This window comes from Entelurus aequoreus, linkage group LG15, assembly GCF_033978785.1.
Source record: "Entelurus aequoreus isolate RoL-2023_Sb linkage group LG15, RoL_Eaeq_v1.1, whole genome shotgun sequence".
NCBI classification, from domain to species: domain Eukaryota; kingdom Metazoa; phylum Chordata; class Actinopteri; order Syngnathiformes; family Syngnathidae; genus Entelurus; species Entelurus aequoreus.
Genome location: NC_084745.1, coordinates 47774055 through 47796392, shown reverse-complemented (window position 1 = coordinate 47796392; position 22338 = coordinate 47774055). Strand labels below are relative to the sequence as shown.

At 41.2% G+C, this 22338-nt stretch overlaps 1 protein-coding gene across 14 annotated transcripts in view; it reads right to left on the bottom strand.

Moving 5' to 3' along the window:
- Positions 1-4367: 4367 nt before the first annotated feature.
- si:ch211-285f17.1 (sickle tail protein) overlaps positions 4368-22338 on the bottom strand; it is a 351576-nt gene continuing 333605 nt past the window's right edge. For 6 of the 14 annotated variants that reach the window (XM_062021660.1, XM_062021655.1, XM_062021653.1 and 3 more), the window contains 8 exons: positions 19995-20175; positions 19643-19929; positions 19412-19567; positions 19035-19157; positions 14209-14289; positions 12514-14103; positions 11918-12049; positions 4368-5538 (listed from right to left, as the gene is read on the bottom strand). In XM_062021660.1, coding sequence (XP_061877644.1) covers positions 5050-5538; positions 11918-12049; positions 12514-14103; positions 14209-14289; positions 19035-19157; positions 19412-19567; positions 19643-19929; positions 19995-20175 — 3039 coding nt within the window. In that variant the 3' untranslated portion in view covers positions 4368-5049. Of the gene's footprint in view, positions 5539-11917; positions 12063-12412; positions 14104-14208; positions 14290-19034; positions 19158-19411; positions 19568-19642; positions 19930-19994; positions 20176-22338 lie in introns of those variants that run through there. The other 8 variants (XM_062021659.1, XM_062021654.1, XM_062021666.1 and 5 more) reach the window with 8 other exon arrangements.

Sequence of the window (22338 nt, the reverse complement as noted above, 5' to 3'; positions counted from 1 at the left end):
GGCGGCTGCTTACCGTAGTTGCAATTGATTGATTGATTGAAACTTTTACCTGTTGGAGGCTCAATAATGGTCCATAAATAAGGCGCACCGGATTATAAGGCGCACTGTCAGCTTTTGACAAAATTGGAGGTTTTTAGGTGCGCCTTATAGTGCGGAAAATACGGTACTTGATTTCCCGGGAAAATCGGGAGGGTTGGCAAGTGGACCCCGACTTAAACAAGTTGAACAACTTATTGGGGTGTTACCATTTAGTGGTCAATTGTACAGAATAAGTACTGTACTGTGCAATCTACTAATACAAGTTTCAATCAATCAATCAATGATACTGGGCTGTGACCTGTGCTGCATTGCCACAGCCTTGTGCTTCTCTGACCGTTCATGAATGAGTATATTCGTCCGATCACCGTGTTCAATGGAGAAGTCTGATCTACGAAATGTGCAGGAAACATACCTCTCCCCCTTCGAGCTGTCCACAGTTTCCAAAAACAATTAAAATGTGGACTCGTTAGACCACAGAACACTTTTCCACTTTGCATCAGTCCATCTTAGATGAGCTCGGGCCCAGCAAAGCCGGCGGCGTTTCTGGGTGTTGTTGATAAATGGCTTTCGCTTTGCATAGTAAAGTTTTAACTTGCACTTACAGATGTAGCGACAAACTGTAGTTACTGACAGTGGTTTTCTGAAGAGTTCCTGAGCCCCATGTGGTGATATCCTTTACACACTGATGTCGCTTGTTGATGCAGTACAGCCTGAGGGAGCGAAAGTCACAGGCTTGCCACTTACGTGCAGTGATTTCTCCAGATTCTCTGAACCTTTTGATGATATTACGGACCATAGATGGTGAAATCCCTAAATTCCTTGCAATAGCTGGTTGAGAAATGTTGTTCTTAAACTGTTCGACAATTTGCTCAGGCATTTGTTCACAAAGTGGTGACCCTCGCCCCATCCTTGTTTGTGAATGACTGAGTTACTGAGTTAGTTAATACTATTGTAAAAATAAAAAAGAACATTAAAAAAAGTGGAATGAGGTGAAATCTAACGAGAAAAAGTTGCAAGGTTGACACATAAGCTGCCATGCAAGCTGTTTTTTTTCTTTTGTCTTTCTTCATTTTTCTTTTTTTGCCATTGCTCAAAAAATAATAATAATACCGACAAAAAATCCATGTTATAATGAATTATTTTCAGGGCTCCAATTACTTCAAATATTTCACTTTAAAATGTTTTATGTGGTAAATATTGCTTAGATTGTGTAGTAGCCATATAAAAACATCAACGTTTTCTTTGACAAAAGCGCATAAAACAAACAAAATAATAGTTCCAGCATAAAATGGACAGATATATCTGAAGCTGATCTCGTAACTTAAGTGTTGAAAGTAAAAGAAAAACCTAATAAAAATGTATCACTTTATGAGTGGGGCACCTTTTGGATCCCAAATATATTTAGTGATTTTTTATTTATCTTTTCACTGTGATTACTCAAAAATATGAAATAATTAAAATCAATGGTGTCCTGCATTATTGATCTTTTAGGGCTCTAATTACTAAATACTGCATATTTCAGTTTTACTATAAAAAAACTAAGTTGTTTTTGGCAGAAAAGCCATAAAACATTTTTTTTAATTTGTATTACTTTATATCAACTTGAAGTTGATATAGAGATTTACTGTAAGCGTTAAATAATTAAAAAAAATTAATAATCTGACTTATTTTTAACATTTTAATGACTGAGACCCTCTATGGTCCCCGGGACCCCTAAAGGTAAAATAAATAGAAAATACAAATATTTTGTTATGGTTTGAAAATGAAAAATATCAAAATGGCCCCTACATGCTTTAATTTTTCTGTGTGCGGCCCTCAGTGGAAAAAGTTTGGACACCCCTGACATAGGTAAATGCGTGTTTGGACATGTTAGGACTGAAATGGGACAAGCTGGCAGGTGTGACAACAGATGGTTGTCCAAATCTGACGGGGAAAAATGTTAGACTTTTAAAGAGAATGCAGGATAAAGTGACAGAAATTGACATTTTTGCATTGTATTATACATCAGGAAGTGTTGTGTAAGACAGTGTTAAAAATAAAACCATCAAAAGCAATCTGCTTTTGTATGAAGTTAAGTTAGGTTAAATCAGGGTTGTCCAAAGTGCGGCCCGCTGCTAATTGTTCACCGGCCCGCCACACATTCTGGAAATGCTATTGCAAAAATAAAAATAAAACATTAAAAAAAGTAGAATGAGGTGAAATCTAATTAGAAAAAGTTGCAATGTTGACACAAAGCTGTCATGCAGGCTGTTTTTTTTTCTTTTGTCTATCTTTATTTTTCTTTTTTTGCCATTGCAAAAAATAAAAAAACTATGTTATAATGAATTATTGACCTATTCAAGGCTCCAATTATTTCAAATATTTCACTTTAAAAATGATTTATGTGGAAAATATTGCATATATTGTGTGGTTGCCATACAAAAACATCAACGTTTTCTTTGACAAAAGAGCATAAAACAAACAAAATAATAGTTCAAACGTAAAATTGACAGATATATCTGAAGTTGATCTTGTAACTTAAGTGTTGAAAGTAAAAAAAAACTACCGGTAATACAAATGTATCACTTTATGAGTGGGGCACCTTTTGGATCCTAAATATATTTAATGGGATTTTATTTATCTTTTCACTGTGATTACTCAAAAATAACAATGAATTAATATCAATGGTGTCTTGCATTATTGATGTTTTTAAGGCTCTAATTACTTCACATCAAACATTGCTTTCTGAAGGTTTTGGGCAGTGGGGGAAATACTGCATATTTCAGTTTTATTATAAAAAACAAAGTTGTCTTGACAGAAAAGGCATAAAACCTTTTTGGTTTTTTAAATTTTATATCAACCTGAAGTTGATATACTGTAGAGATTTACTGTAAGCGTTAAAATAAATAAAAACAATAATAATTTGACTTGTTTTTAACATTTTAATGACTTAGACCCTTTATGGCAGGGGTCCCCAAACTACGGCCCGCAGGCCGGATACGGGCCCCCAGCGTCCAAAATCCGGCCCGCGGGAAGTCCCAAGTTAAAAAAATAAATAAAAAAATAAAAATATTTTTTTGTATTTTTTTTTTTTAAAAATTTGTCCTTACTAGTCCATTTTCTACCGTCTCCTAGCCACTCAGGCTAATCATATTGTCTAAAAATGCATCTTACCATCGATAACGTGACATGCAGCAAGTGCGCTCTTTAAGTCAATTAGTGCGCGAGGAATATATATGTATGAATATACATGTATATACAGTATATATACACACACACACATATAGACCCATATACATACATACACATATATATATATATATACACACACATATAGACCCATATACATATATACACACACATATATATATATATATACACACATATATAGACCCATATACATATATACACACACATATATATATATATATATATATATATATATATATATATATATATATATATATACATACACACACACATATATATATATATATATAAATATATATATATATATATATATATACACACACATATAGACCCATATACATATAGACCTATATACAAATATACACATACATATATATATATATATATATATATATATATATATATATATATATATATATATATATATATATATATATATATATATACACACACATATAGACCCATATACATATAGACCCATATACATATATACACATACATATATATATATACATGGACATATACCCCAGCCAACTTGTTTTACCCCAATGCGGCCCCGGAGTCAAAAAGTTTGGGGACCCCTGCTCTATGGTCCCCGGGAGCCCTAAAGGTAAAAAAAACCCAAAATCCATATATTTTGTTATGATTTGAAAATGAAAACTATCAAAATGGCCCCTGCAGGCTTTAATTTTTCCGTGTGCGGCCCTCAGTGGAAAAAGTTTGGACACCCCTGGGTTAAATGAAATTATTATCATTATTATTATTTATCTGACAGTATATCAAAAATAATTTGAGCAAAATTTAATTGAAATATTGTCGGTGTGGCCCTCCAGCAGTGCTCGAGCTGGTCAAAATTAATTGCCCACCCCTGATCTACAGTATATCTATATTTTCTCAAAATTGTTTTTGTTAATGTTTACAAACTCAGACATAAATTCCTTGAACAGAGGAGGACTTAGAGGGCAAAAACCAAAGGGTTTATATCGTAGCATTTCTTATCCGATTTGTACAGTTCCAACATCCACTCACCCGTTCGCTCCTGATGGTTTTCTTACCAGTAAATGTCCTTGCAGAAGTCTTTGGTGCGAAGAGTGAACTACTGGATATGAATAAAAGCACACACACATTTTTATTTTTTAAACACAGTAAAGCCATTTAATCAGAAAACCCAAATATGGAAGCTTGATGCTTTACAAGCACGAGCTGTTGACAACATGGTGATATGATATGACTTAAAGCTTTACAAAAAAAACAACAACAACCCGACGACTATTTACAACGTCACTTTGTGCAAACATTATTTTTTATTTTTTACAGCACTCTCCTAAAATATCCGATAGGCATGCATACAAACAAACTTTGGTATGTTAAGAAAACTACTTACTGTCTTAGTGGAGGCATTGACTTTGCTATAGGAGTGATCCATTCTTTACATTACTGACGACAGTAAGTCCCCGAAAAAGGTGTGGTTTGGCAAATAGGCACGCTTGTTATTACTCAGGGCGTCACTTGATTATTTTTTTTTTCCATTTTCGTTCTTGGCAGTTGAGGGTTGATGAGAAAGTAGTCATTAAAGTGGCTTTATAAGGCATTTACAAGGGCTAGGGGCGTTAAATATACTATGCATATCCAAAAGCTCTGGTATGAAAAAATAAAAGACAATCTCTACACCGTCTGCCAGATATATCGTTAAAAACCAGAATAAAAATAGACTTCAAACGCCACATTGTGTTAAAAACTATGGTCAGTGAAAAATAAGACAGGAAGTGGGCTCACTTAATACCTGGAAAATAAACCCAGATGACTTGAAGAGGGTACGTTCTAAATAGCGTCCTTAGCCGTGGAGGTGGTCGGGATGCAGGATTTGCCGTTGTTGCCGTTGTGGGCCCTGTAGCTGGTGAAGCTGGGGGTGTGTATGGTTCGGATGCTCTTCCCGCCCGGGCCCACAGGTGTGGGCGACAGAGGGGAGGGGGTGGAAGAGGAGGATGAAGAGGAGAAGGAGGAGGAGGAGTGCACGCGCCCGTTCTGGGCCTGCGCGGAGAACGCCAGGGCTTTGCCCGCCGCGTGCTGCGAGGGAGGTTTGAGACACCCGTTAGACAGGGAGGGGATGTGGGAGGAGGAGGAGTGGGGGGCGGCGGGGCGAGCGCCGTGCGGGGACGGCAGGGAGGGCTTGGAGGAGGGCGGGGCGTTAGTGGGATTACAGGCGTCTGAGGTGTGCTTACTCGGGCTAGGGTAAAAAGCGGGGATTTTAGAGACAGTGGGGGAAGGCGTTTTATGATCCCCTCCCACTCTTTTAGTACTTCCGTTAGCCTGCGAACACAGATGCCAAAACACATAGTGGTCGTCAAATGAAAAAAATACACACACACACACACACACCAAAAAAAGACTAACACACGTCCAAATAACAGGGACTGAACCAATTCTATTGGTTTATGACGACAGCGTCAAGTAGGAGTGGGAATCGAACAACGACATATCTTCTCCTACGCACAATCCGAGGCAACTGGACGTCAAACTTTCATGTGGTTGGAGGACTTCGCTGGAATGCATACTTGCCAACCTTGAGACCCCAGAATTCGGGAGATGGGTGGGGTGTATATTGTAGTGTCCCGGAAGAGTTAGTGCTGCAAGGGGTTCTGGGTATTTCTTCTGTTGTGTTACGGTGCGGATGTTCTCCCGAAATGTGTTTGTCATTCTTGTTTGATGTGGGCGCATATTTGTAACAGTGTAAAAAGTTGTTTATACGGACACCCTCAGTGTGACCTGTATGGCTGTTGACCAAGTATGCTTTGCATTCACTTGTGTGTGTGTAAAAGCCGCATATATTGTGTGACTGTTTGTATGGAGGAAAAGCGGACGCTAAAGGCAGTGCCTTTAAGGCACGCCCCCCCCCCCAATATTGTTGTCCGTGTGGAAATCGGGAGAATGGTTGCCCCGGGAGATTTTCGGGAGGGGCACTGAAATTCGGGAGTCTCCCGGGAAAATCGGGAGGGTTGGCAAGTATGCTGGCGAGGTCCGACCTGAGCCACTTGTGTTTGCTTCAGCTTCAAAACAAGTGTCATCCCTAGAAAGTGGTGTTATAGTAGAATGACACATTGTCTGTAAACATCAAACACAAACGGCTTTAAATCATGCGTTGGCCTCATTTTTGTTAAGAAAGTGGGAACCAGGCTTTAAAGGGGTCGTATTAGGAGTTGTTTGTACCGCATTTTCCGGACCATAGGGCGCACCGGATTATAAGGCGCACTACCGATGAATGGTCTATTTTCTATCTTTTTTTCATATATAAGGCGCATTAACGGAGTCATATTAATACACTGCAAAAACTGAAATCTAAGTAAGATGAAATATCTCAAATAAGGGTGATATTTGCTTATTTTCTGTCTGATAAGATAATTCTTCTCACTAAGCAGATTTTATGTTAGAGTGTTTTACTTGTTTTAAGTGTTTTGGTCCTAAATGATCTCAGTAAGATATTACAGCTTGTTGCTGAGATTTGATGAGCTATAGTGAGTAAAACATGCTTGAAATTAGAATATCAAGTGTTGCAAAGCTGTGTCATCAACACTCACAAGTATAAAACTACTTTTTTAAAGTAATACTTTCTTATTTCAAGCAGGAAAAAAAAAATGATGATGCCGAGCGCATATCATTATGTCAAGATAATGGCACTAGCATTTACTTAATTTAAGAATATTTTTCAACATTTTGAGCAAAAATGTCTCTTTTTTTTCTACCAAGAAAAGTGCACTTGTTATTAGGGAGGATATAGTTATTTTAAGGAATTTCGGGGTTCATTGAGGTTAGCTAATTTTACTTGTTTTGGAACGTCTTGACAAGCCAAATTTTCTTGTTCTATTGGCAGATAATTTTGATTAATTCAAATAAAATACCCCTCATTTTTGTATTTGTTTTTCTTGTTTTTGAACACTGACTTTTTTGCAGTGCACTCCTTTAAGTCTGCAGCTCCAGCTCAGACTTCAGGCCAACAAACACTGCTCTAGGATAATTTGCCGAATACAGTAGTGGCAACTGTTTACAGAGACCAGGGTGGCTGACGGTGAGACGACTTATATTATTTTGATGTTCGATTTGATATGTTGAATTTATTTTAATTGCCAAGTGGTTGTTAAATGTTTAAATGCCAAATCCAAGCTGTTAAGGGTCATTATATGTACTTTTGGAAACACTTTTACTTTAAAAAATGGTTTATTGAGATGTAATTTGTTTATATTGGTTTATATTGGGGAGCTCCACTAACCACGTTAAACCCAGATTCCGAACTAACAAAGGTCTTAACTCATTCTCTTTCTATGCCACATCAATGTGGAATGCGCTCCCAACAGGTATAAAAGAAAGGGCATCTCTATCCTCCTTCAAAACCGCAATAAAAGTTCACCTCCAGGCAGCTACAACCCTAAACTAACACCCTCCCCCGGATTGCTAATAATCAAATGCTAATAATCAAATGTAAACAATCAAATGCAGATACTTTTTCTTATGCCTTCTGATCTCTCTCTCTCTCTATGTCCACTACTTGCTGTCCATATCCTACCCCCCCCACCCCCCCTCCACACCCCTGATTGTAAATAATGTCAATAATTCAATGTGATTATCTTGTGTGATGACTGTATTATGATGACAGTATATATCTGATAGTATATATCTGTATCATGAATCAATTTAAGTGGACCCCGACTTAAACAAGTTCAAAAACGTATTCGGGTGTTACCATTTAGTGGTCAATTGTACGGAATATGTACTTCACTGTGCAACCTACTAATAAAAGTCTCAATCAATCAATCAACCCTAATTGCTTTTTTATTTTTCCACCTTCTCCAAAGGTTTTTCACTTTACAACTATTTAATGAAAAAAAGAGACAATCAAGTCCAAAATAAAAGGAGAAATAGAGATTTGTCTCATCATTGGATTAAAACAAAGAGTGAAGTCCCAGTGTAACCCCTGGTCAAAAAGTCAAAACCCTTTTCAAGTTAGGGGAGAGCACAAACAAACAAAACATAACTTGACAGGTATGGTATGGTATATCCACTGAAGTCCATCCATCCATCCATTTTCTACCGCTTGTCCCTTTTGGGGTCGCGGGGGGTGCTGGAGCCTATCTCAGCTGCATTTGGGCGGAAGGCGGCGTACACCCTGGACAAGTCGCCACCTCATCGCAGGGCCTCCACTGAAGTCACAAGTTGGTAAACATCCCAAGTCTGGGCAAATCTCAATTGACTCTTTTGGATCAAGGCAATGGTTCGAATTCAAAATTGCGGCACTTATGGGCTAACATGACTCTCGCCAGATCCTTGTAGTTCGCTGAGCTCCACACAAGGATCTGGGCTCGAGGGCAATGCAAACTCCTTCAAGATAGCAAAAAATAATGGACCAATCAGGATCGCCGGGCGGGATTTCATAGACGTGACGTAGTGCCGAAGCGACTGTTTGATTCAAACCTAAGATTATACAAATGGGATACATTACCTTGCTTAAAATGTAATATCGGAAATGATCGGTATCGGCTTCAAAAAGTAAAATTAATGACTTTTTAATACGCCATTGTACGGAGTGGTACATATCCGGTAAAACACGAATATAAACCCAGTCAGCAGCCCCTCTCCTCTCCCCTTTCCCACACACAACACAAGAGATGACGACACTTGATGACCTCATCAAACCGCCGCGAGCGCAGCATAACAACAACATGAGTGTGTTGTTGCAGGTGCTGTAGCCGTGGCTAAAAAGCGAGCTCGCTCGGTGACTGACTAACGACACCATGTCTATGGTTTGGAATTATTTTAAAGTGTCTCTGACGCATAAAAACCTGGCAATTTGCAATGACTGCAAAAAGTTGGTTATGCGAGGAGGAACCAAGACGTCTTCCTTTAATACGAGCAATTTCATCTCCCACCTCTTCAAGAATCATAAGGAGATACACGATGAATACAAGCGGAAGATGGATGTGAGCCCAGTTTATAATTCCCTATTATACAGTATGCCAGGCAGTCTTGCACTAAAGGAGGACTATGTTATTGTTTACTTTATTACTCTAGTATACTCTGGACTGAAGCTGTGTGCATTCATTGTTTTGGTAGCTGTTGTTTTGAGGCATGTTTAAAAAAATAATGCACTTTGTGAAAGTCAAAGTATAGTATTTCCCATAGTTGTAGCGGGTATCAGGATTATCTCAAGGAGAGCATTTCCCAAATTCCAAGCTGCTATTTTGAGGCATGTTAAAAAAAAATAATGCACTTTGTGACTTCAATAATAAATATGGCAGTGCCATGTTGGCATTTTTTTCCATAACTTGAGTTGATTTATTTTGGAAAACCTTGTTACATTGTTTAATGCATCCAGCGGGGCATCACAACAAAATTAGGCATATTAATGTGTTCATTCCACGACTGTATATATCGGTATCGGTTGAAATCGGAATCGGTAATTAAGAGTTAGACAATATCGGAATATCGGATATCGGCAAAAAAGCCATTATCGGACATCTCTAGTCGTTATCTAATATGTCGGCTGTTCTGTTTTGGATTTCCCAGCGTCGCGGGTTGATTTCGATGTGAGTGGTTGAAGTAGCATGGCGTTCAAATAACGGACAAGTGGTTTATCCAATCACGTACAATGATTTGGTTACTTATGGGGATTCCAAATACACAAAAACAGGTGCCAACGGGCAAAAAAAGTGGGTGGTGCATAATATGACTCCTTTAAATGAATTAACCAGAGCTGGTCTCTCAGAAGTAGGGATGATGCTCGAAACCGATTTTCTCGGTTGCTCGATAAGAAAAGAACCGAGTCCTCGGACTCGAATCCCTTTTTGAGAACCGGTACCCGTTATCGAGACCACTATAGTAAAGAAAAAGAGTTGGTTCTTTATTCGAATCCCTGGGAACGAATCCCATTGATTGTAGACTCTTACTGACACCTTGTGGCGATATGAAAATACTACGCATCATTAGTCTGGCCACTTCCGGGTTGGCGAGTCAGTTCAGTTCATGAGACAATTGAGAAGTAGACAAGTTGTGTTAGCTCTTACAAACCTTGGAAAAGATAAGTCTGTAAGTAAACTGTTTAACTTGTTTATGTAACTCAATATTAAGGTGGAAAGTGGTTACATTTAAAACTAAGATGTTTTTTGAAAAACGATTTTACGTGCGCTGTTTCAATGGATGATTTGAGGACTTAAAATGGCTGCCAGTCGTGTATTTCAAAAATCGAAATAGTTTCAACACTCAGAAGTATTTGTTTGATGCTTGTGTGAAGCTAATATTTACATATTGTGTATTAAATTTGAGTATGTTAATTGAATCACATAGCTTATACATTTGTCATTGTGTGTATTTCAGTTAAAAAATAAAAATAAAATAACAGTCCAGTGCAAGACAAAAGTAAAGATAGGAAAAGACAAAGCAATAAAGAGCCTAAATGGATTAATCTGCTTTGGAACTTTATTAGACGTCTTGGATTGTTTGTTAGCTGTCTGCCTGTGTGTGTAGTTAGTATGTTCCAATAGCAGCAGAAGTGCACTTTTTGGAGAGCTGTATTATTTTCAGTTTTGTGCCCAAGGGACTGATTTTATTTAACACTATATTATTATTTATACACCTATAGTGATCACAGAGACAGGTTGTTTTTGTGTTACTGTATATATTTGTTTTTCTGAAAAATCCCACTTAATATACTTTGGGTAACAACAGTCAATATTTATTTTTTTTAATTTTTTTTAGGGGGTAACAGTCAATATTTTTTTTTTTCTTATAAAATAAAAGTGAGCTTTTGTTAAACCAAATATTGTGTTTTTTTTCCATATACAACAACCTATCCGGATTCGATAAGAGAATCGATAAGGAATCGGTTCGATAAGAGGATTCGATAATAGGCTCGAACTCGATAATTTCTTATCAAACATCATCCCTACTCAGAAGACACATTTTGAAAGTAAAGACGAAACGACTTCAACTGCATGCGTGGCGTCCAGTTGCCTTTGATTCAACCGTGCCTCGTCAATACGTCATGTGTCACCATTGCTACTTTGTTTGGCCCCTACTGAACAGAGAGACGTGTTACCAGGGAAACGTGACGCAGCAAAGGTTAGACAGGAGGAACATCTCTTCAGCTTCTCTTGTTAGTGGGACTGTTAGAGCCTCCCAAGAGGCTGCGGAAGACATTTCAGGAGACACAGGCAAGGTTTTAGAGGTTATTCCAGGGTTAGGGGGTTGGGGTACGTGAGAGCAAGCGAGGGAATTTGGGACAGCATTTGTCTGCTGATGGTGAGATCAGAACATGGTGAGGAAACGTCTCAGTGATGTTAAAAAAAAGCGACCAAAGCAGTCGTTTTGCTCACAGTGTAAGAGTCAGGGAGGTTTGAAACAGAAGCATCCTGGGAGTTGGGGGGGTTGGGGAGTGGTTGGCAACACTGTTTAGGAACTCAGCTGTGATGGGAACTGGAGATGTGAGGACACCTCAGATGGCTCGGGCTTTTCTCTGCCAGTTATGTTTAGTCGCCAACACAGTGAAAACCATGAGCAGTGTGGACATGCACAAGCAAACAGTACTGTACAGTACAGTCATCATGCCTTCTTGACAAAGCGCAGGAACACATCCACAACTTTGGTAGTTTCACCCTAAAACCAATGTCCTCCAGTTTGCGGTAAGGCCCTACAGTAAAACTACCTGTCGGAACTGCCTTTGAGCATCCTGCAGTTTTTGCTGTTTCGCCGCTTTGTCAGTCGTTGCTGGCGACTGCCTGGACTTCGCCGTGGAAGGGACGGGCATCCGACTAGTGGGGGAAGCGACACTGGTGTTCTGCAGGGGGATCCAAACGAAAAAGAGAAGACAAGAGATAAAACAAAAGAAGGGAAAGAACGAGAGAGCACACAGGAAGAGTGAGAAGTCAAGACACCTCTATCATGAAACACCCGAGAAAAATCATGCAGCCATTATCAACCTACAACTAAACACTCAACATGCAAACAAGATGAAGACATGAGGATTAATCATCACGGGAAGTGTCTTAGATTACGACGATCAATGGCTGAAACACCTTCAGCAATGAAGTGAAGAGTTAAGTTGGAGGCAGGAACCCAACAAGATGCCACCTCAAATCATGTCAACATGATTTTCACAGGAGGAAAGGCAAAGGTGGACTTTTTTTAGGCTTCAAAGTACCTGTGGAGTGGATTAATGGTTTGGTAATTTTGAGTGGGGTAAGGCAGGTTGGAAAGAGAAAGACCCCAAGCCTTGTAAAGCGACAAGAGCTAGAGAGAGACCTGCTGGAGGGTGATGGGGGCACTGGGGGTAGGCATCGCGGTGCTGGCGGTGCTGGGGATGACTACAGGGCGTGGGAGGAGCACAGGTTTAGGCTTCTTCTGGAATGAACTCTTCCCAGCTAGTTTAAGAGCCGAGCCTCTGGAGGTAGGCAGAGAGGCCGACCTCTTCAGCCCAACGCCTTCCGAGACTTTCTCTTCCTTTTTCACCTCAGGGCAAACAGGTTCCTCGGGGGAGCAAGGACCCATTTCGTTTATGGTGGTCTCCAGCTGCTTGATGGTCTGTTCCAGGCTGTCCAATGTCTTGTACGTGCTCTTACGTATCTCGTTGGTCCTGCAGATGGAGTCGGAGTTCTGCCTCTTAAGTGGGGTCGGGCTCGGTGCTTTGACGGTGTCCGCTAAGAACTTTGAGCGTGAGATTTCGAATCTCTTGGCTTCTTTGTGCTGCTTTACTGTCCCGTCTGACTCCTCCTCGTCCTCATAGACAACCACCTGTAGAGTCTTCTTTCCAGACTTGGTGCCGCTGCGAATTGCTTGGGTCAGTGCTGCCAGCTGTTTCTTAGGGAACTTGAACTTGAACTTTTTCTTGCCGTCCTGCTTGCCGTCTCCCGATTCTGAGACTAAAGATGAAGAGGAGGACGACAGGCTGGTTTGGTCTCCCTGAGAAGAACGGACCTTTTTGCTGTCGACCACGGATCCTTTGTCTTTCACCTGCAGCCCGCTGCTTCGGTCCGTGTCCGACTCCTCGCTCTCCTCATCGATGCGCTCCGCTGCGAGCATCCTGTCCAGCTCCTCCTCGCACTCAAAGACGGTGGACAGACGTTTGTAGGCCGAGCGGATGTCCATGGGTTCGTCGAAAATAATGATGATGGGCTTCTTACTGAAGCCATTATCCAGTGACACAGCAGAATCTTCTGAGGCGCTTCCTCGGCTTGTGGCATCACCTACAGTCACTGTCCGGACGCCTCCTTTCTTGGTATTGACCAGATCCTGATACTCGCCACAAGACAGCGCCTGAACTTTAGTGTTAGTGATCATAAAGGCAATGTTGTCAGGGGGAGGTGGTGCTTCTTCTCCTGCGTCAGGACTCAAGCTTGCTTCTTCGTTTCCCACCTCCAAGCTTTGTTTCGGCGGATCGCTGTCCTCATTTGAAGACCTCCTGAGTGGAGGGAGTGGGGCAGGACGTTTGGTCACCACTCTTGCAGTGCTGACTGCGGCGGCTGCTGCTACAGTCTCAGGATTTACATTCTTAGTGGAAGAAACCAACTCCTGAATAAACGGACTCTTCCTTTCTGCGTTGATTCTGTTTAGGTTCTTCCCCTTCTCCATCTCTGCGCTAGTTTTTAAGGACGCCGAGCGTTTCATGGGCTTCCTGGGCAGTTTGAATCCATTCAGTCCCACAGGCTTGGGCGAAATAGGCGGTGGAGATTTGGGCGGTGGTGACTTGGAAGGCTGTGACAGTGGTTGGCCTGAAGAATTGTCATTAACAGTGACATTTGACACCTGTGTTGGAGACTGGGCGGGCTCCCCGTGTTCATGGGTTTCTTCTGTTCCCGAATGGGATGGGATCTTTCCAGTCACGTAGTAAATGACCTGCAAAGTTAAAATTGGCTGTTTAAAGGCGTAAAACTTTGGAATCAACCAAACATCACAAGATTAAGTCAAGTCGATGGGACACAAAAGTAACACAGTACGCACCCCTTGGCTTTGCCGCACAGTAGTGTTCCCGTTTTCATCAGTGTCTGGATCTTTTCCGTCACGATTGGGCTCTGAGTTCTGCTACAAAAGTGTAGGAAATTATATGACTGTGTACCTGCTAGGTTAGGTGTTTGTGCATGAACTGAACTCTACAGTATTTTTCAATAATGTGGTCAACAATATTGTTGTACAGTTTATTTAATTTACACGATAATCATCCAGCTACCAATCTTTCTTAATTCCATGAAAGTCATTTCCTACACAACTATGATTATTTTTTTGGTTTGCTCTGTACTTAAAATGTTAGAATGTGCACTGCTTGAACACAGCAATTGTGTACAAAAACAACAACAAAAAAACTAAAGCGGCTTTAGTTGATTGATTTGATGCAAAAGGAGCAAAAGTGAAGCTGTGAAAGTTTTGCAAGGCTAGTCAAAGAAAAAAGACAAGTGAAGTGAGGAGAGAAGCGTGCACGCTGCGCCACACTGACCTACTGTGGACAAGTCTGCAAAACACCTGCATATTTTATTTTTGCTTACTTTATTACCTTAAAGTGACTGTTTGCAACCTTAAGTGACTGCCTAGAAGGCGCTAACCAAGTGTTGTAAGTAGAGATGTCCGATAATATCGGACTGCCGATATTATCGGCCGATAAATGCTTTAAAATGTGATATCGGAAATTATCGGTATCGGTTTCAAAAAGTAAAATGTATTACTTTTTAAAACGCCGCTGTGTACACGGCCGTAGGGAGAAGTACAGAGCGCCAATAAACCTTAAAGGCACTGCCTTTGCAAGCCGGCCCAATCACATAATATCTACGGCTTTTCACACACTCAAGTGAATGCAAGGCATGCTTGGTCAACAGCCATACACGTCACACTGAGGGTTGCCGTATAAACAACTTTAACACTGTTACAAATATGCGCCACACTGTGAACCCACACCAAACAAGAATGACAAACACATTTCGGGAGAACATCCGCACCGTAACACAACATAAACACAACAGAACAAATACCCGGAACCCCTTGCAGCACTAACTCTTCCGGGACGTTACAATATACACCCCTGCTACCCCCTAACCCCCCCGCCCCCCCTAACCCCGCCCACCTCAACCTCCTCATGCTCTCTCAGGGAGAGCATGTCCCAAAATCCAAGCTGCTGTATTGAGGCATGTTAAAAAAAATAATGCACTTTGTGACTTCAATAATAAATATGGAAGTGCCATGTTGGCATTTTTTTCCATAACTTGAGTTGATTTATTTCGGAAAACCTTGTTACATTGTTTAATGCATCCAGCGTGGCATCACAACAAAATTAGGCATAACAATGTGTTAATTCCACGACTGTATATATCGGTATTGGTTGATATCGGAATCGGTAATTAAGAGTTGGACAATATCGGAATATCGGCAAAAAAGCCATTATCGGACATCTCTAGTTGTAAGCATAATATCCTGCCTACTTCCGGCTTTGGGCAAGTCAACTATTGTCATACATCTTAGCTTTGTGTCTTGTCAGCTAATGACAGCTAACGTAAGATATCATTCCAAATATCACATATTGTAACAACACGACTGCAAATTGTTACCCCAAACTTCCACTGAATGCGGAACGGAAGCGGACCAGCTGCACCACGGAATGCAGATGCAGATGCATCACGGACCGGTACCGGTAGTTGGGGACCACTGGCTTACACTGGTCATATTATGATTTTTTTTTTTTTACATTCAAAACTAGAGATGTCCGATAATATCGGCCGATAAATGCTTTAAAATGTAATATCGGAAATTATCGGTATCGATTTCAACCTCCCGATTTTCCCGGGAGACTCCCGAATTTCAGTGCCCCTCCTGAAAATATCGCAGGGCAACCATTATCCCGATTTCCACCCGGATAAGATTATTGGGGGCGTGCCTTAAAGGCACTGCCTTTAGCATCCTCTACAACCTGTCGTCACGTCCGCTTTTCCTCCATACAAACAGCGTGCCTGCCCAGTCACATTATATATGCGGCTTTTACACACACATAAGTGAATGCAAGGCATACTTGATCAACAGCCATACAGGTCACACTGAGGGTGACCGTATAAACAACTTTAACACTGTTACAAATATGCGCCATACTGTGAACCCACACCAAACAAGAATGACAAACACATTTCGGGAGAACATCCGCACCGTAACACAACATAAACACAACAGAACAAATACCCAGAACCCCTTGCAGCACTAACTCTTCCGGGACGCTACATTATGCACCCCCCGCTACCACCAAACCCCCTCCATTTCCCGAATTCGGAGGTCTCAAGGTTGGCAAGTATGCTCTAGTATACTCTGCACTGAAGCTGTGTGCCTTCATTGTTTTTGTAGCTGTTGTTTTGAGGCATGTTTAAACAAAATAAAAAATAATGCACTTTGTGAAAGTCAAAGTATAGTATTTCCCATAGTTGTAGTGGGTATCAGGATTATCTCAGGGAGAGCATGTCCCAAATTCCAAGCTGCTGTTTTGAGGCATGTTAAAAAAAATAATGCACTTTGTGACTTCAATAATAAATATGGCAGTGCCATGTTGGCATTTTTTTCCATAACTGGAGTTGAAGTTGTTCTCTTATTTTGGAAAACCTTGTTTTTGATTGATCGATTGAAACTTGTATTAGTAGATTGCTCAGTATAGTACATATTCCGTACAATTGACCACTAAATGGTAACACCCGAATAAGTTTTTCAACTTGTTTAAGTCGGGGTCCACGATAATCAATTCATGGTAAAGTTACATTGTTTAATGCATCCAGCGGGGCATCACAACAAAATTAGGCATAATAATGTGTTAATTCCACGATATCGGTTGATATCGGAATCGGTAATTAATAGTTGGACAATATCGGAATATCGGATATCGGCAAAAAAGCCATTATCGGACATCTCTATTCAAAACACGTCCTTGTGGTCTACATAACATGTGATGTAGTTCTCTGGTCAAATTTGTGCAAAGATTTTGTTTTACAGACCATCTTTAAGCTGCTTTCTAAATGTGCAGGTTTGTCTTCTTTATGAGCAGAAGCCCTCCTTCAGGCCGGATACATATAGACTACAACTGAATAAAAATGGCGGACTCGTGCAAAGCTCTACCTTATATGTAGATATCCGCTGACGCAATTAAAGTTTAAAGGCCTACTGAAACCCACTACTACCGACCACGCAGTCTGATAGTTTATACATCAATGATGAAATCTTAACATTGCAACAAGTGCCAATACGGCCGGGTTAACTTATAAAGTGCAATTTTAAATTTCCCGGGAAACTTCCGGTTGAAAACGTCTTGGTATGATGACGTATGCGCGTGACGTCAATCGTTGAAGCGGAAGTATTGGGACACATTGTATCCCAATACAAACAGCTCTGTTTTCATCGCAAAATTCCACAGTATTCTGGACATCTGTGTTGGTGAATCTTTTGCAATTTGTTTAATGAACAATGGAGACTGCAAAGAAGAAAGCTGTAGGTGGGATCGGTGTATTAGCGGCCGGCTGCAGCAACACAACCAGGAGGACTTTGAGTTGGATAGCAGACGCGCTATCCGACGCTAGCCGCCGACCGCATCAATGATCGGGTGAAGTCCTTCGTCGCGCCGTCGATCGCTGGAACGCAGTTGAGCGCGGGTGTTGATGAGCAGATGAGGGCTGGCGTAGGTGGATAGCTAATGTTTTTAGCATAGCTCTGACGAGGTCCTGTAGCTAAGTTAGCTTCAATGGCGTCGTTAGCAACAGCATTGCTAGGCTTCGACAGGCGGCACAGCATTAACCGTGTGGTTACAGGTCAGTGTTTGGTTCGGTGTCTCCTGATAGTAGTATTGTTGATCTTCTGTCTATCCTTCCAGTCAGGGGCTTATTTCTTTTGTTTCTATCTGCATTTAAGCACGATGCTATCACGTTAGCTCCGTAGCTAAAGTGCTTCACCGATGTATTGTCGTGGAGATAAAAGTCACTGTGAATGTCAATTTCTCGTTCTCGACTCTCATTTTCAAGAGGATATAGTATCCGAGGTGGTTTAAAATACAAATCCGTGATCCACAATAGAAAAAGGAGAAAGTGTTGAATCCAATGAGCCCTTTTACCTAAGTTACGGTCAGAGCGAAAAAAGATGCGTCCTGCACTGCACTCTAGTCCTTCACTCTCACGTTCCCCATCCACAAATCTTTCATCCTTGCTCAAATTAATGGGATAATCGTCGCTTTCTCGGTCCGAATTGCTCTCGCTGCTGGTGTAAACAATGGGGAAATGTGAGGTGCTCTTCAACCTGCGACGTCACGCTACTTCCGGTACAGGCAAGGCTTTTTTTTATCAGCGACCAAAAGTTGCGAACTTTATCGTCGATGTTCTCTACTTAATCCTTTCAGCAAAAATATGGCAATATCGCGAAAAGATCAAGTATGACACATAAAATGGATCTGCTATCCCCGTTTAAATAAGAAAATTTCATTTCAGTAGGCCTTTAATTATCTTTTTTACCAATCTGGAGTTATGTTTCTTTTTTAAAGTCACACCGAGTAAAGAAAACAATTCCAGTGTCTGTCGGAAGGTCGTGCAAAAGATTTTATTTGTTTGTAAAAGTGAGAGCAAAACACAACATGCTGGGGTCCATTTTGTTCGGAGGATTCCTGAAATGCAGACTTATTCCTAAGAGGTGGTTCAAGCAGTGCGTCCAAAGAAGGAAGGAGACAGAGGAACAGCTCGGAGGTTAAAAGTTTCAGTGTTAGGAGTCAGTCGTGAGGCGGCTCAGATGGTAGAGGCAGGCAGTGAGGCGGCAGCAGGCACAGACGTTACCTTCTTCTCTTTGACGGGCAGCACGGGCCCTGTTCTTAGTTCTCTTATTTGGGCTTCAATTCGAGTGGTGGGTTCCACCACGTTTTGCACCCCTACCTCCTGAACTGTGCATTTCTGGAAAACCTGGGGACGTGCAGAGAGGTGCATGGGGAAGGATTGGGGGGGGGGGAAAGGTCTTCAAAAAACTGATTTCGAATCGTTCCTTTTGTCAGCTGCCAGCAGCCATCCTTTGCCGCTCATGAGGAGGGAAGAACCAACAGGAAAGGAAAGGCGACCCACTACCATAGTGCGGAATCAACCCGGCAGATCTCCCACCCAAGAAACAGTTATGTGCGTGTGTGTGTGTGTGTGTGTGTGTGTGTGTGTGTGCAGCCCACCTGAAGTTCTGCCATGATCTTGTCACCTTCATCCTCCTCATCCCTGGCAGAAGAGGCAACAACAAGAGGCGGGGCCGCGGGATTCTTGGCTTCTGGTGGTGCAGCTTTGGTGGGCTTGATTTGGGCAACAGGAAACACATCGTCGTCTTCACCCTCCTGAAAGAAAGAATGGTAGAGATCACGAAAGGAGTAGTTCAAGACGAACAACATTCTTCCGATGACCGGACTGACCTGAGCTGACGCAGAGTCTTTCCTGTTGGTGTACACCACCTCCCCACACCGTGTGGTGGTCATCCCTGAGCTGGAGCTGGTGAAGGTCTTCCTGGGAGGTGGTGGTGGTGGGGACTTGGTGGCCTTTTCAGATGTGAGCTTGTGAGAACTGTCGGAGGACGCAGGTTTGGGGGAAGTCTTGGAGGGTCTATCCGGCACCGGCTTGGCAGCTTTCTCCGGCATCGGCTTTGGGAGTTTCTCCGGGACCTTCTTGGATGCTTTGTCCGACAGAGGCTCACGCCGGGGCTCTGAGACGTGACAGAAATGAGTTAATGAGGTACACATGTGGATAATACATGATGTTGAAAGAGACCTGTTGGAGACTGTAGAGGGCTTTGGGTGTTTGCAGGCAGCACCCCGGGATTAGACGTCCCATCTGGACTGGGAAGTCCTTTTGTCATGTTGGCCTCAGCCTCTTGAAGAATTTTCTCAAACTCTTTTTCATCATACTGACCCATGTTCTGCCTCTTCTCCTCCCACTCCTTCTCTGCTGCCTACGGAGATAAAAACGACAGAAAGGAAAGCAGCCTTTCCAATTATACCTCCAGCCTCAGGAGCATTACTGACAGCCTTAAGAATTTCACCTCATTAACATCGCCACATGAACTGTACAAATATGCAAACAAAGGGTGAAAACGGTTTTGAAATAATTAAACCAACAAACAAATTATACTTTTTTTTTTACATTTAGAATGGTATGTTATTGTTAAATTGTTAAAGGTGACCTATGATGAATTTCCTCTTTTCTCTGGCATTTAAATGCTGTTATAATGTTAGATACTCATAATTAAGGACCGAGTCCCTTTGGGACAGAGGACCCTATTGTATTTCTAGCATTTTATTATTATACCGCCGCCTCTTTGAGCTGTAATTTGACCCCCTTAACATGCTTCAAAACTCACCAAATTGGACACACACATCAGGACTGGCGAAAATTGCGATCTAATCAAAAAACCAAACCCCAAAACTCTAAATTGCGCTCTAGCGCCCCCTAGGAAGAAAACACAGACAAAAACTGCCTGTAACTCCCAGTAGGAATGTCGTAGAGCAGCATTTCTCAAAGCGTGGGGCGCGCCCCACTGGTGGGGAATAGAGACATGACAGGTGGGGCGCGAGGAACGGGAGGAAATTTCACTTCCTCCTCACTTTCACAACAAAAATTATATTCTTAGATTATTTTTTTTACTATGCTTTCATTTTCTATACACACTGTAAATCACTTTGTGATTCTGTCTGTGAAATCTGCTATATAAATAAATGTAAATTACTTATTTTTCCTGTAGGCTTTAAATTTCTAGGTAGGAGCGAAAGTTTGACAGACATAGCAACAGTAACTAATGGGGGCGGGGCAAAGCGGAAGCTTTGTGAATGGCGAGTCACTGTGCGAGGATTTGCTGTTTTGCAAATACATAAAAAATAGAGCCACTGCTGATGAGCTGTTCGAGATAATGGACAGTTTCCTCAAAGAACACAACCTTAAATGGGAAAACTGTGTGGGTTTTTGCTCTGATGGCGCACAGACCATGGCAGGGTAAAGAAATGGGCTGCAGGCTCTAATAAAGAGGGTTGCGCCAAATGCGCATTGGACACACTGTGTCATTCACCGGGAAGCACTCGCGTCAAGGCAGCTCAGCCCCGAACTCATTGAGGTTCTAACAGTGGCAGTGTCAAGCCTGCAACCCCGATTTGAAAAGCTGTGCAGTGCAAAACAGGCTCATTGCAGCCACTAATGCTGGAGTACTGTAAAACTCATGTTCACTTGCTCTGTCTTGCCAAAATGCATAGCTCCTCCATTTTTTTGCAAAGATTGCAAAGTGGCACTTTTATTTTATTTATTATTTAACTTGATGCAAGTTATTTGATTTATTATTGAACTTGATGCAAGTTATAACACTTTTATTTGATTTATTATCGAACTTGATGCAAGTTATAACACTTTTATTTGATTTATTATTGAACTTGATGCAAGTTATAACAATTTTTTTTATTTATTATTGAACTTGATGCAAGTTAACACTTTTTTTGATTTATTATTGAACTTGATGCAAGTTATAACACCTTTGTTTTATTTATTATTGAACTTGATGCAAGTTATTTGATTTATTATTGAACTTGATGCAAGTTATTTGATTTATTATTGAACTTGATGCAAGTTATACCACAGCTGCACAGTTATTTTATTTATTATTGAACTTGATGCAAGTTATACCACATCTGCACAGTTATTTTATTTATTATTGAACTTGATGTTATTTTATGTTATTGAGTTTGAATGTATACAACTTGATGTTACTTGATGTTCAATAAATTTGAAAATGTTAAGCTTGGCATTAGCGTTCTGTTAGGGGCGATGGGGGCAGGTGGGGCTTGAAAACTCCCCCTTGTCCAAAGTGGGGGATGACAAAAAAAGTTTGAGAACCACTGTCGTAGAGGCATGAAACAAAAACCTCTATGTAGGTCTCACTTAGACCTATATTTCATACACTGACAACCCCCAGCAAAAATCAACAGGAAGTTTGCAATTCCCCCTTCAAAACAAAAGTTGTGTAAAAACAGTCACCTTTTTTCTAACATTATCTCCTCTAGGAACCAAAGGGACAGAGGACCCTATTGTATTTCTAGCATTTTGTTATTATACCGCCGCCTCTTTAAGCTGT